Raw genomic sequence first — 13,284 nt, forward strand, 5'->3', positions numbered from 1 at the left:
ATCGACAATTAGTGCGCATCGTGTAACCACAATTTTTTTTTATATTTTGCTTATCGGTCGGACATAATTCAATTCAACTTCATAATATTGTATGTTTTTTTTTATTATTGTTAATAATAACCAAATGATGTTATACTTTATCCGGTACACATGTTGCGAACCTGAATGCAATTAGTTGCATATTATTAAACTTGTTTTTGTGATGGTCATATTTCCATAGTTTCAATAATGTTAATATTAAACGATCGGAGTGTTGAGTAGAGGAAATCATATTTTCAGTGATTTTATGTTTATTTTTAAAGGAGTGGAAGAAAGCATTTCCTTAAGTCATCTGGTTAATTTGTTTTTGGATAAATGCGTTATATAGAAGATCGTTATTAGAGGTAATTGGTTTCGATATTCGAACAAAATCAGTTTTCATAAAAAATAATATTTTATCAAATTATTTTCTTTAACTCGTTTTCTGTTATTCTTTTTACAATTGTTTATAAATACAACGATTTTCGAAACGAATTTCGCATACACGTTTCATTTTCGAACAAATTCAGTTTTCGTACAAAATTATACCATTTTTTTCGACATGAATTTCTTTAATTTCGTCCTCATTATTTGTCTGGTTTTCATCCTCTCCATCAACATTTTCGGAACCTATTGATCAAGTCATCTAGATAATTTGTTTTTGGACAATTGTGGACTTGGTTATATCGAAGCTTCGTTATTATAGGTAATTGGTTTCGATATCCGAACAAATTCAGTTTTCATATAAAATTAATATTTTTAAAATCATTTTCTGTTATTTGTATATTTTATATTGTTTTATTTGTATTTGGAAGTCATTAAGAATTATTTTTATAATTTTCTGCTAAAATCGTTGAATTGTTTTCACAATTCACAATACAATTGTAATTTTCCATAACTTTCAGTTTTCGAACGTTTCGGTTTCCGAATATAAAAAAAAAGATTTTCGAACTGAATTTCGCATACACGTTTCATTTTTTAACAAATTTATTCCATTTTTTTTCGATATGATTTTTTTTAAATTTCGTTTTCATTATTTGTCTCGTTTTCATCCTCTTCATCAACATTTTCGAAACCTATTGATCAAGCCATCTTTATTATTTGTTATTGGATAATTGTGAACTTCGTTATTAGAGGTAATTGGTAATTAATATTTTTCCAATAATTTATTTTTAAAATCGTTTTCTGTTTTTTGTGGCTTTTATATTGTTTTATTTGCATTTGGATTTATCAAAAGTCATTAAAAATTATTTTTATAATTTTCTGCTCAAATCGTTAAATTCTTTGGGATATCCATAATAATAATTGAATATCACAAATAAAATTGTAAATTTATATTACTTTCAGTTTTCAAACGCTTCGGTTATCAAGCAAAAAATACAACGATTTTCGAACTGAATTTCGCATTCACGTTATATTTTTGAACAAATTCAGTTTTCGAACAAAATTATACTTTTTTTAAATAATCTCGTTTCTTGTAATTTTTCGATTTGTAAATTTTATACAAATCTTCCTAATATTTCATTATATTATATTCATTTACAAATAAAATTAAAAAAACAAATTTTAAATGTCTTCTTATATTATCATCAAAAACTTGATTTTCTACTAAATTCAGTTCGAAAACCGAATCTATTTTCCTCATTAAAAGATGTATAAAAATTTAATTAAAATTAAACAAATTAGAACCAATAAATATATTATATACAATATATTGGAAACTTTATTTTGTGTTCGTTAACCGAGGTTTACAAGAAAGCTAAAGGTAAACATTGTATATAAGTATTGACAAAGTTATTGTGATTTTTGCAGTATTCTCATTATTAATTTCTAATAAAATTTATATAAAAATGTAGACCGAAAATAATCAATAAAGAAATGTATCTGTATTATTTTCACATTTATTTATCATTTTTGTCAATAGTTTAATTATTATATAATAACTTTAAAAATAATCATATTATATGAAATAAAATATTATTTTAATAATAATTATTTGTGTTTCGTGGGATTTCATTTGCAATAATCTAAAATACTTATGTGAATTAATTGAATTAAATGTAAGAAAATTCTACTAGATTTCTGTAGATTTCAAACCAAAAAGTATGAAATAAAAATATAATATTTGTAGAAGAAATGTATTACAGAAATATTCCACAATGTTATTACAAATTGTATATCAAACCAAATAATAGTAGAACTGATTATTCTAATGGAAACTGAGTTAATTAATTAACGATTTTATCTCATCAACGGAATACTAATTATGTAAGTATTCAGAATAATATCGAAGCGACAAAGTTCCATCATTGTGTGTACCGAGTGATCAGTAATATTAAGTTGCGAGTGCTTTGAAATCCCTCCTAATCCTTATCGTCTAATTAGAAGGCACAACATGCTCGTCGAAGGGAGAAGGAAGAAAAGTTCCTTGTAAAACTTTTAAACTCCTCAAATCGACTTGACCCTTTGAAATCGTTTTTAAAGCGTTTCTATAAAAAAAAGCGGCTATAATTATGAGTATTGCGAGTAAATACAGCTCGCTAATATTGAAGCAGTCCAATATTGGTTGAACGTTTCCCGCAAAACCCTTTGTTTGCATGGCGCGTTTAATATTAGGGAAGCATTTGGAAATGATTCATAAATCACAGGCGATTACGAGAAAACAGTTTGTTTTGTTGTTGAATGTATTCCGTAAACAGCAGCTGTTATAAATATACACGCAAACACGTACAAATGCAAAGATGACCTTTCGACGCGAATAGTGCGATTACTCGAACACGCAAAACACTTATGTAATTTACATGAAAATGCATCGATATTTTTTTACTGGAAATTTCGAATGGAATTCCAAAGTTGATTAGTTAAATCCATATTTTTATTAATTGTATCTGCACGTGATAATTAGTTTATTTAATTATTTTTAATTAATAGAAGAAAGTAATTTAGTAAACATCTAATTTTTTATAGAAATTTATATATAAATCGAAATATTATTTATAAATGAACTGAATTCAATTTTAATTACAGTAAAATCTCAATTATCGTACAATTCAGTTCTCGAACGTGACTTTTTCAACTAATCAAATGAAAAATGTAACGGTTTCCAAACAAAATGTGGTTTTAGTACGTGAAATGAACATATTCAGTCTTGGACTTTTAAATTTTCTAGTACAAACAATTTCGGTTCCCAAAAAAGAAATACATATTCGCATATGATACAGGGAGTATATAGTATTAGGTTTAGTTCTAACAATCATAAAAAGTAATTTAGTTTTTAGACTACGTCAAAACTCGATAGAAAAAAACATGGAAAAATTATATAAACAAGTCTCAAATAAAAGAAATCATAATTTATTTATCAGTAACTCAAATTTAAAAAAAGTTTATTAAAGACATAATAGGAAATAATTTAATTCGTTAATATTTTATAAATAAATGAAAATATAGTAGAACCTCAGTACTCGAACGTCTCGGTTTTCGAATTTTCATTGTATTTGTATATGATTCGATATATGAATTATTATTATAATAATCTGTCTTCTAATAGTTTCGATTTTCGAACAATTTAGTTTTCTAATAGCCTCGTATGAATATTGCTCAGTAAATTAAAAATATAATTAAATAATTAATTTCGATTCACTTTCCAAGAAAATTGCAAACAATATATTCCCAATGTTTCTTTATACAATTTCTTTCCAAGGATGATACAAAAAATAATATTAAGTTTTTTGTAGGTCGACAAAGTTTGTATTAAACTAAGTAAAAAAAAACTCACCCATTCTTTTGGAGTTCTTTCTTGGACACGCAGACGGCCGTAAAGGCGTCTTCCAGCAGGCACATCTCCTTCTTCTTACAGTTCAAGGGTCTGCAGAGGTCGCCTGAAAAGATACAAAAAAAAGATTATTAGTTGCACGCTGTAGGGAATGAGGTATATATTTTTTCGACCTTTCCATTGAACATAGTAGAAGCGTTCAATTGTACATACATTCCGGGTTTTTTGAAAAGATCAAAGAACACGCTGCCGGGCAAACTATCACTTATTTCCATGGAATACCGGATATTGTGTCTGCTTTCGCTCCACGTTTCATTTCCATTTGCGAGTTTAGCCCTGAAGGGATTAAAGTATTCTGCGATGTGTGATGGAAACGGATTACGTTTTCTTTTTAATTGGGACTTTTCATAATTTCGCTCTGTCCCCTCGCTCAATTCTATAGCTACTTTTTTTTTGTGAACGTATACGAACGTTTTCGGCTTACATCCGGAATTAAATGATGGACAGTTGTCCTAGTATGTGAGACATCACAAAATAAATGTCCTTCATCCTTACTTTGTTATTTTCGTGTCAATTTCTGTGTCAGCTATTTTGAAAATCATTATTTAATGTACATTATGTAATCATAGTTTTACTTCATTGATTGTACACATTTTTAATCTATTTGGAATGATAATAATTACTTAAAACATTAAAGTAAACTTCCAAATAATCTACCTTATCTTCAAGTTATTTGCAAATTTAGCTATAAATATACAATGTACGAATCTCAGATCTTTTTTTTGGTATTAAAAGTTGTCATTTTTAAAATTTGAATTATTCCCGCCAAATACCCTTTACGTCATAACTACACGCAAAAACATCATTTGTACCATGGAAGGATAAAGTTCTTTTTATATTAAAAAAAAAGGAGTGCAATGAGTGGATGGACCTGGGAGCAAGCAAAGTTAAGGGGCCCATTGATTGAATTTGTGGGCCCCAAGTAATTTTATATATGGTCACTAAAATTTAATTTGAGGGCCCCATCAAATATTGAATTTTGCGGCCATTTGATTGTCGTTAATGCAAACCAACATATTCATTGCATTGCATCCTATAGGCCCTATTGACTCGTGGGCCCGTATGCGCCACCGATTATAAGCACTACACAATATGTTAACTACCTAATAATATGCGGTGATATCGCCGCATATTATTAGTAGTGACACTTAAAGAACAGTTGACAGCACTTGCAGTAAATATTTCAACGAAATATATAAAAGTCATTTAGAGTAAGTTATAAGTATAAGACTTCAATTACCCCAGTATACATGAATATTAAAGATAAGACAAATTTACTTTATTACATTGTATTTTTTTTTACAAGAAATAATAATTACACTTCATAAAGCAAACAGAACCTCAGCGGCGTTAAATAATAATCTTCTTTTTTTTTTAAATATGATCGAGTTTTAAAGGAAACATAAAATTCGCGATCGTAAAATTCCTGATTACGAAACAAATTTTATTGCGCACAAGAAAAGCAATATCAAATATTAAGTGGCTATGAATAACTTATATAAATATCGGATCGAGCGAGCACAAAACGGGAGAACACAATTTTTATGCTTTATAATTGACGAATATAGAAAAAAAAACTGGAGAATGAGATGATGGAATTTTCAGCTTTACAAGATTTTTACCTCGACAGAACGACATCGTTTCAAGGCAAATGAGATGATTCGTTTTATACTTCGATCGTAAAAGGAATAACCTTTAACATAATTTCTCATTTGTGTAGTTTTTTGTTGTAATCTTATTTATGGACAAAATTAATTAATTTTTAATATATGTAAATCAATGATTTTAGTAATTGTATCTGCACGTGATAATCAGATTATTTAATTATTTTTAATTAATAGAAACTAACAAGAAATGGATATTCTCATGTCAGATATACAGAAAGTATAATGCAATTGTTTTTCTAAAAATGATAGAAAGTCATCATTCTACAGAAATTTAAATACAAATTTTCAACTGAAAACCTGAATTCAGTTCTTGTAACCAAATGAAACTCGGTTTCCGAAAAAACCTTAGCAATTCGTACGTGATATGAAATAATTTCACTATTTCATTTATAGCTTATGATATAACTTATAAACACATCTAAGGTATTTCAATATTGGTCTACCTATAGAAATTTGATAAGAAATTTTAATATTGATGTAACCAAAATTGTATTTCAATTTCAGGACTTACACTACATTTGTTTTCGATCGATAAAGGGCACCGAAAAATCGCAGGTGTTCCATGAAAATTGAAAGCCAAATTTATACGCAGATGTCTCTACTCGTACGTTATTTCCTTGCATGTAATCGAATTTGCTACATTCAATATATTTCATCTTTATTTCCTCAAGGAAATTTTATTTCATTTTTTTTTCATTCACTCAAGCAAATAATGATTCTGTTATATTAAATTACCAATTTTAAACGCTAAGCGGAATGAGCTGACGTTTTTCAACTTAACAATAGTTAAGCAACTTTTGTCACTGACACTAATTCGAATTGGTAATTGATTTTCTTTAAAAAAATATTAAAATAGACAGATATATTATGCTACAATAAATTATTTAGTATCACCTAATAATAATAATAATTTATTGGCCAAACATCAATACATAAGAAGAAGAAAAAAAAGTACAATTTATACATAAATAAATTTTAACATACAATAAAAAAAATATATATAAATAGGCTGGCCAAAGGGCTAACGACAGAGGTCTTTCCGCCCTAGTATCACCTAATTTTTCATAATTTACCAAAATGAAATACGTTAATGACTTATTCCGGTCAGGAAAACTTGTTAAGGAATTGAAAAAAACTAGAAAATTTTATTATTTTTTTTTTCAAATTTTGAATCTAAATTACTAGTTTTAAACATACACGGTAGGTGTTATTCCTCTTGTAGTTGACGTTGAATTGGTGATCGATTCTCTTAAAAAATAGTTAATTCACATATTTTACCAAAATGAATTACGAATGACCAATTAAAGAAGAAAAACCTCTGAATAAATAAATCATTTTTACATTCACTAAAACAAATATTGTTTCTATGAAATTATTAGTTTTATCATAACTAGGTGACATATGTCTAGTAGTTGACGTTTCACAACATATAAATAGTTAAGCAACTATTGTCAATATTTTTTCTTTGAAAATATTTGACATTCATTGAAAAATAGAGGTGCAAAATATCTTAGGCATTTACTCCTAATAAACAATATTGGGTGAAGTAAAAAGTTCTAAACGTTTTGTCCCATACATCGAGCTACTTCTTGAGACCAGCCTTATGCAAATGGTTCCAAACAGTTATTTGGCTAATCTTCAGTTCCTCGGCAATGAAATAAGTGCTCACATGCGGTTTCTGATTTTATCAATATTTTCGACGATTGGCCACCAGAGCATGTCTCATCTTCGACGTCCATATTACTAGAAGAGAAGCGTTGGAACCAACTGATTCCGCTGCCTGGCACACTAGCGTTATGTCGCCTTTAAGTTGCAGTATAGAATGACAAGATGGCACGTATACATCGTGAGACATTGCTCACTAATGCCATCTACCGAAAAACGCCCAGAACAATATAAAATGTTATTCAATTTATGTCTTTATGAGATAGTATTTAGGAATTTGATTTATTGCAGTTGCAATTAATTCCGAAAATATGAGTTTCAATTTAGTTCGGAAATAGTAGTTCAATGCGGAATATGGTAATGGTCGACAGAATATGTAACACATGTTAATCATATAATTTGCGAACGTAAACTGATTGGATTTCGGGGTTGAAAGGGGAAAACGGCGTTTAATTGAATTCTGCAGCGATGCCGTTTCGTAAACATATTGTAACGCGAAATAGCACAGTTAGTTCCTCTCATCAAGAATAGTTGTAGAGTTATAAACTCGACTACTGTATACACTCAATAAAAGCCCTTTTCCACGTACTCAAAACTATATACAGACGACCATTCCCATCCTTCCATTTCATGAAAGCTAGATATGAAATGCAACAGAAATGCAACAAACTTATGTATTTGAAAACTTTCTAACATATTAAAATATATTTTCTCTCCTGTGTATACGAGAGAGAGAGTTGAAAATATAAATTCCTTTACAACTTCTGGATGATTGCGACATTCAATTAAAACTTTTGCAAGTAAAGCTTTTTTCTTTACAAAAAATAAACACTTCCTTCATTTATGTATACACTTTGCTTCTAAATCGATTGAATGGTATGAACACATTTTCAGTTCATTTAATGATAGCGTTTATGAAAAAAGAAAAATACGTTTCTAATTGGATTTCGGAACTTAAACTCTCATAATTTACAGGATTGGTCTGAGATCTATACTAATTAAGTATTCACTTGCGCCAATTAAATTAACATTTAATTTAGATATGCAAATAAAATAATATGGATATAAAATGAGCTTGCAAATAATAAATTTATTTTATTTTGTGACTCAATTGGGTTGGAATTTATTATGTCTTATTATAGGAATATTATCAACATGTAAAATTGAAATTAGTAATTAACAGAGAGAGTGCGGAATCTCTAATTTTTAATTTTTTGTCCACAAAATTGGGAGCCGCACTTTCTTCTCCGGAGCCGCGGGTTGCCGACCCCTGGATTATAATACAGAAACATATCATTTATGTTAATCAAACATCTACAAAAGTATATTACATTAAAAGTAGTATAACATGAAAACAACAATAAACTAGTAGATTTTTTCTATAATCATAGAAATCTTCTGATTTCTTATAAATATATAGTTGATATTTTCTATAATTTAATTATAATTTGAAGTAAGAAAATTTTAAACAAATTCTACAAAAAAGACAAAAAGTAGAAGGATAATAAGTTGAAAGAGCAGTTGTAATTATATAATATTTTGAAAATTTGGGTAATAAATTATGACCTTTGAAATCAAAGAAAACTGTTTTTCTGTCGCATCCTAGAAATTGTCTATCTAGCGTCGTAACACAGATATAATTGATATCCTCTACAACATAATTATAACTGGAAGTCAGAACACGTCCTGATTAATGCTGGATAAGGACAAAACAAAAGTCCTGAGAACGACAGGATGTAAGTATAAAGATCCATTCGTTGCAGAGCAAACAAAAAAAATAAAGCAAAAAGGATGCGTGGCATCAGCAGCAGTGTCTTCCTGTATGTAAGCAGGAGATTTAATAAAGCATTAAAGATGTGGCGTGCAAAAACTGTAGGAGCGGAATTAGATTTATCGGAGGCGTGCGAGGACAGATCTTTGGGCGTTCGCAGGAGACGAACTAATTAAACACGAGAAGCTACACAGTAATTATTAAAGTGTGTGACACTAATGGCACATGGAACGGAGATACATGCATCTCATTGAAGCCTGTGAATTATCCGGGAGGAAGGAAGGAGACTAATTTATGCCCACCCAGGGAGCACCTCATCCCCCCGAATCGAATAATTAGCTTAAACTTTAACTAGCACGTAGCGAGCACCAAAATAGGTGAGAATTGGAGAAGCTTATCAACGCCCATCCATTAATAAACGATCCTTCTCGCAACGAGAATATTATTAACTGGATATTTCTTATACTTCTTAGGTCAGGCGGAAAATCTCGTAGAACCATTAATTAATGATTCCACTCTCTACCTTTCTCTCCTTATATTTCACTTTTCTTAACTTTTTTCTTTTCTTTTCACTCCTCCTTCTTGATCCTCGAGTTTCAGAAGGTGGAGAGGCTTTAATAACAGCTCTCTCGATTTTTAGCTGGTTCACGTCAGCTAATGAAGCTTTATAGAGCTGTTTTAAGACGGACTACCGATGTCTATAATTAGATCATTAAATTTATTAAGCGCAATTTTCTCGCGCGGAAAGCTGTAATTTATTTCTCCTGGATTTATTTACTGCACGTCTCTTGCGTAGAGTAGCGAGCATTTCCTTCTTCAGACGTTTGTATATTAACATTATTATTATCATTATTATTTCATCTTCCGACAGGTTACTTATTACGTAATTTGAAGACAAATTTCTTCTCAGAATAAGACATGAAACTGATGTATAGGTAACCTTCTAATAACACTTACTTTATGAACAATTTTTAGTACAACACGTTTTCAGAAACTTACAAGAATTCCATTATAATAGAAAGTTTCAGGTCTTCAGGTGAAATTACATGGGGATTTTTCAAAATTATGATTTATAAACTTTGGACCAATAACAATTAATAAATATATAAATATTATAGAAAACACACACATAAATATCTACCAGTTTTCGTAACTTAAATGTTCTAAACTTAAATAATTTTCAAACTTAATTCTCCTGTATTTATTTCCTAACAGAACTTATATAACCTTTCAAAAACTAATATTAATTAAATTTTTTAATTTATTTTTATTTCTTACAAATATTTCACAGCTTATACCATATTTTTTTCATTATTATTAGAAGACGGTTTAAATATTTATGATATATAATTTCTTTTAAAAATATTAGAAAAAAGTGATATTTTTTTCAAACAAAAAATAGTATTGTTTTGCAAATAATGTTTGAAAAATTATGATAATTTTTATTATATGGATTCAAAATTATTAATGTCTTACTATTATTAAAAAGTAAGCTTTTAAGTAATTAAGAAAATAATTACAAAATTTCTAAAAATATGTAAATATTAATTGACAAATGTATTTATTTTTTTTTTAAACAAATAATGTCGCTAATAAATGTATTAATTAATCAGAAGTACATCTATCTTTGCACATTGTGGCTTCGATCAGTCCGGATTCAATATAGTCCGGTTTGAGAATTTCAAAAAATTAGTACAAACAATATTTGTTTGTACACAAATTATAGTTTTTTTTATTATCGAATAGACCGGTTTCCGATAAATTAACTAAACTATTGATTGATGTTTTAGTTAATTAACGCAAATAAACAAATATACAAAAAAATAAATCAAATTAACGGTAAGTTTCTTTATTGTTTATGTTTTTCAAACAATAACTAATTAACTATTAAATCAAAACTTAGGAAAATATATTCTAAAGTACACACAATTTTTTTCTAATAAATTAACATTTTTTTACTACACGAAAATGAAATGTTCATCATAGGTAACCTAATAGGCTTATCGTAATGTGTATTAATACCTTGGAAAAAAAACTGATACCGAGGCAGATCCATCATATTCGATCTACTCTATGTCATCTCCTTCTGACACATGTCTATTAACAAAATTGAATGATCACTGCACGATGCAACAAATAATTTCATTAATATCGTTCATCAAAACAATAACAAGCAGACAAACATATTTATTATTAAACTCTCGAGAGTTTTAATTTCCTTCTGAAACATATAACTTCAACATTTATCAAAACATATTTTTCAATTACGTTTCGTTGCGTTTGCAACATAATTACCGGTGGAATTTCGGTGAGTGTTCAGGAGTTTCCTTTTTTCCAGCCAAATGAAAAATTGCGAAAATGCATATTAAACTTGGCTCTGTATTTATAATGTGGAGGAGGGCGTAGTATTAAAAGAAGAGGAAGTGCGAGGAATATTTAATATGCGAAACGTTTGCTTCCTTCTTTCGTTCTTTCCATTTGATACTTTTATCTTTGTCGGTCGACCTTTTGTGTTGCGAGCGAATTAATATTTCCGCACTTTAATATAAATATTTCTTTCGGGCACCGACGAATTTTTTTTACTTTCGTGCGTCCTTAATCCACCCTCGACCCGTTTATGCATACGGGTTATCACGTACTAAATATTTCTCGCCGGGAAGACATTTTTTCATATTACCGCGCAGTTCGCCCTTTGGAGATCATTTCACGTCGTTGTCACATCTTTCTTGATAAAACCAACACGACACGTTTACGCCCTTCATTTGATATATTGCAAAACGCATGACAATATAAGTGAGTAGTATTTTATTTTCTTATTTTTTTTTATCTTCTTGCATTTGTAACATTTGACGTAAGAATTGGTAATAAAATATTCTTCAAATTTATTCGAAATTAAAAATAATAAAAGAAACATGAAATGACAAACTTAACTTAATTTTAGCTGATTCTAATTTAGCTTGATTATAATTTAATATCGTATAGATTATTTTATTAATAACATGAATCAACTACGAATCAATCGAATAAAATATTACAATTATGTTTCACATTAATAAAAATCTAAAAAGTAAATAAATTCTTACAAATATCTATTTCGAATAAGTATATTATCATCAGTTTATAACCATGATAACTAAATCTAAATATTTCAGATAGTTTTCTATCCATTATGTAATTTTCTTTATTAATATGAGAAGAAACAAAAACATATATAAATTTAAATACAATTGAAAAATTTTTTTTTGATGAAAATCAAATAATTATTTCAATTTGTAATAAGTTTATGTCCAAGATAACTTTCAAAATCTAAACATTTTATACATTTTTCTATTGAAAGCAACAAATATATCAATTTAAATTCAATTAAAATAAATAGTTTTATGATAATGCAAAATTCACATATAAAACAATTGATTTTGTAGAAAATATATTTGTACTTTTTTCAAATATATTATTCCATAATTGGATGGAAAATTTACTAAAAAGTAAATCACACAATAAAATATACATATACAATATACAATATACATAATGAACAATTTATTAATATATGAAAAACAATGCATCAAATTTTATCTAAATGATTGACATAATAGAGAATATATATTATATTCTTAGATTTCAAATGTTTGGATTTATTAAAAAAATGAATTCACTGCTAGATTAATTCAATGTAAAATTATTATCTTTTCAATAGAAAACTTATAATTATATAATAATTTACATAGTAGTGTCAGTATTAATTACAAATGAACTAACTTTATTTAAATCTACATTGAATGTGCATAAGGTTACACTTCTTTCATATTTTATATATGTTTTTCATCACATTTATTTAAGTGTATGTGTTATACTTTAGACTACCTTTATTTGCAGATTTTAATGGGAAATAATCATAATGCATTCATTTAATATCCGAAAAGATTTATATTGAAATCATTGAGGAATTTCAGTTTTGAAGTTGCAAACTTTTAATATAAACATATTTGTATTTTTTATATTATTTACATTCTTGTCAACATTTAAATATTTTACAATGAATCTAAAATTATATAAATAACTCGTAATTAAACAATTAACAAACAAGTGGCGGATATATACGCCAAACTTATTTTACAAAAATCTTATTTTCAAAGTGTAGTTGTAAGTTTATATTATTTTGGTGTATTTATCTATTTTTATTAATTTTTGCTTTGATTGTTGGAAATTATTTTTCTTTTATTTATATGTTTTTAATTTAATTTTATTATCAACATTTTTTTTAAAGTTAGTACAAATTATTATTATTAAATAATATATATTGAAACAGTCGTAACTTATTTATACAAGGT

The 13,284-nt window shown here is 27.8% G+C and overlaps 1 protein-coding gene across 2 annotated transcripts in view; it reads right to left on the bottom strand.

Annotated features, from left to right (window-relative positions):
* LOC108568856 (testican-3) overlaps positions 1-13,284 on the bottom strand; it is a 166,237-nt gene that overhangs the window by 30,755 nt on the left and 122,198 nt on the right. For both annotated transcript variants that reach the window (XM_017930200.1, XM_017930198.1), the window contains exon 3: positions 3,794-3,896. In XM_017930200.1, coding sequence (XP_017785689.1) covers positions 3,794-3,896 — 103 coding nt within the window. The remainder of the gene's footprint in view (positions 1-3,793; positions 3,897-13,284) is intronic.

This window comes from Nicrophorus vespilloides, unplaced genomic scaffold, assembly GCF_001412225.1.
Source record: "Nicrophorus vespilloides isolate i.1.1-1 unplaced genomic scaffold, Nicve_v1.0, whole genome shotgun sequence".
NCBI lineage: Eukaryota > Metazoa > Arthropoda > Insecta > Coleoptera > Silphidae > Nicrophorus > Nicrophorus vespilloides.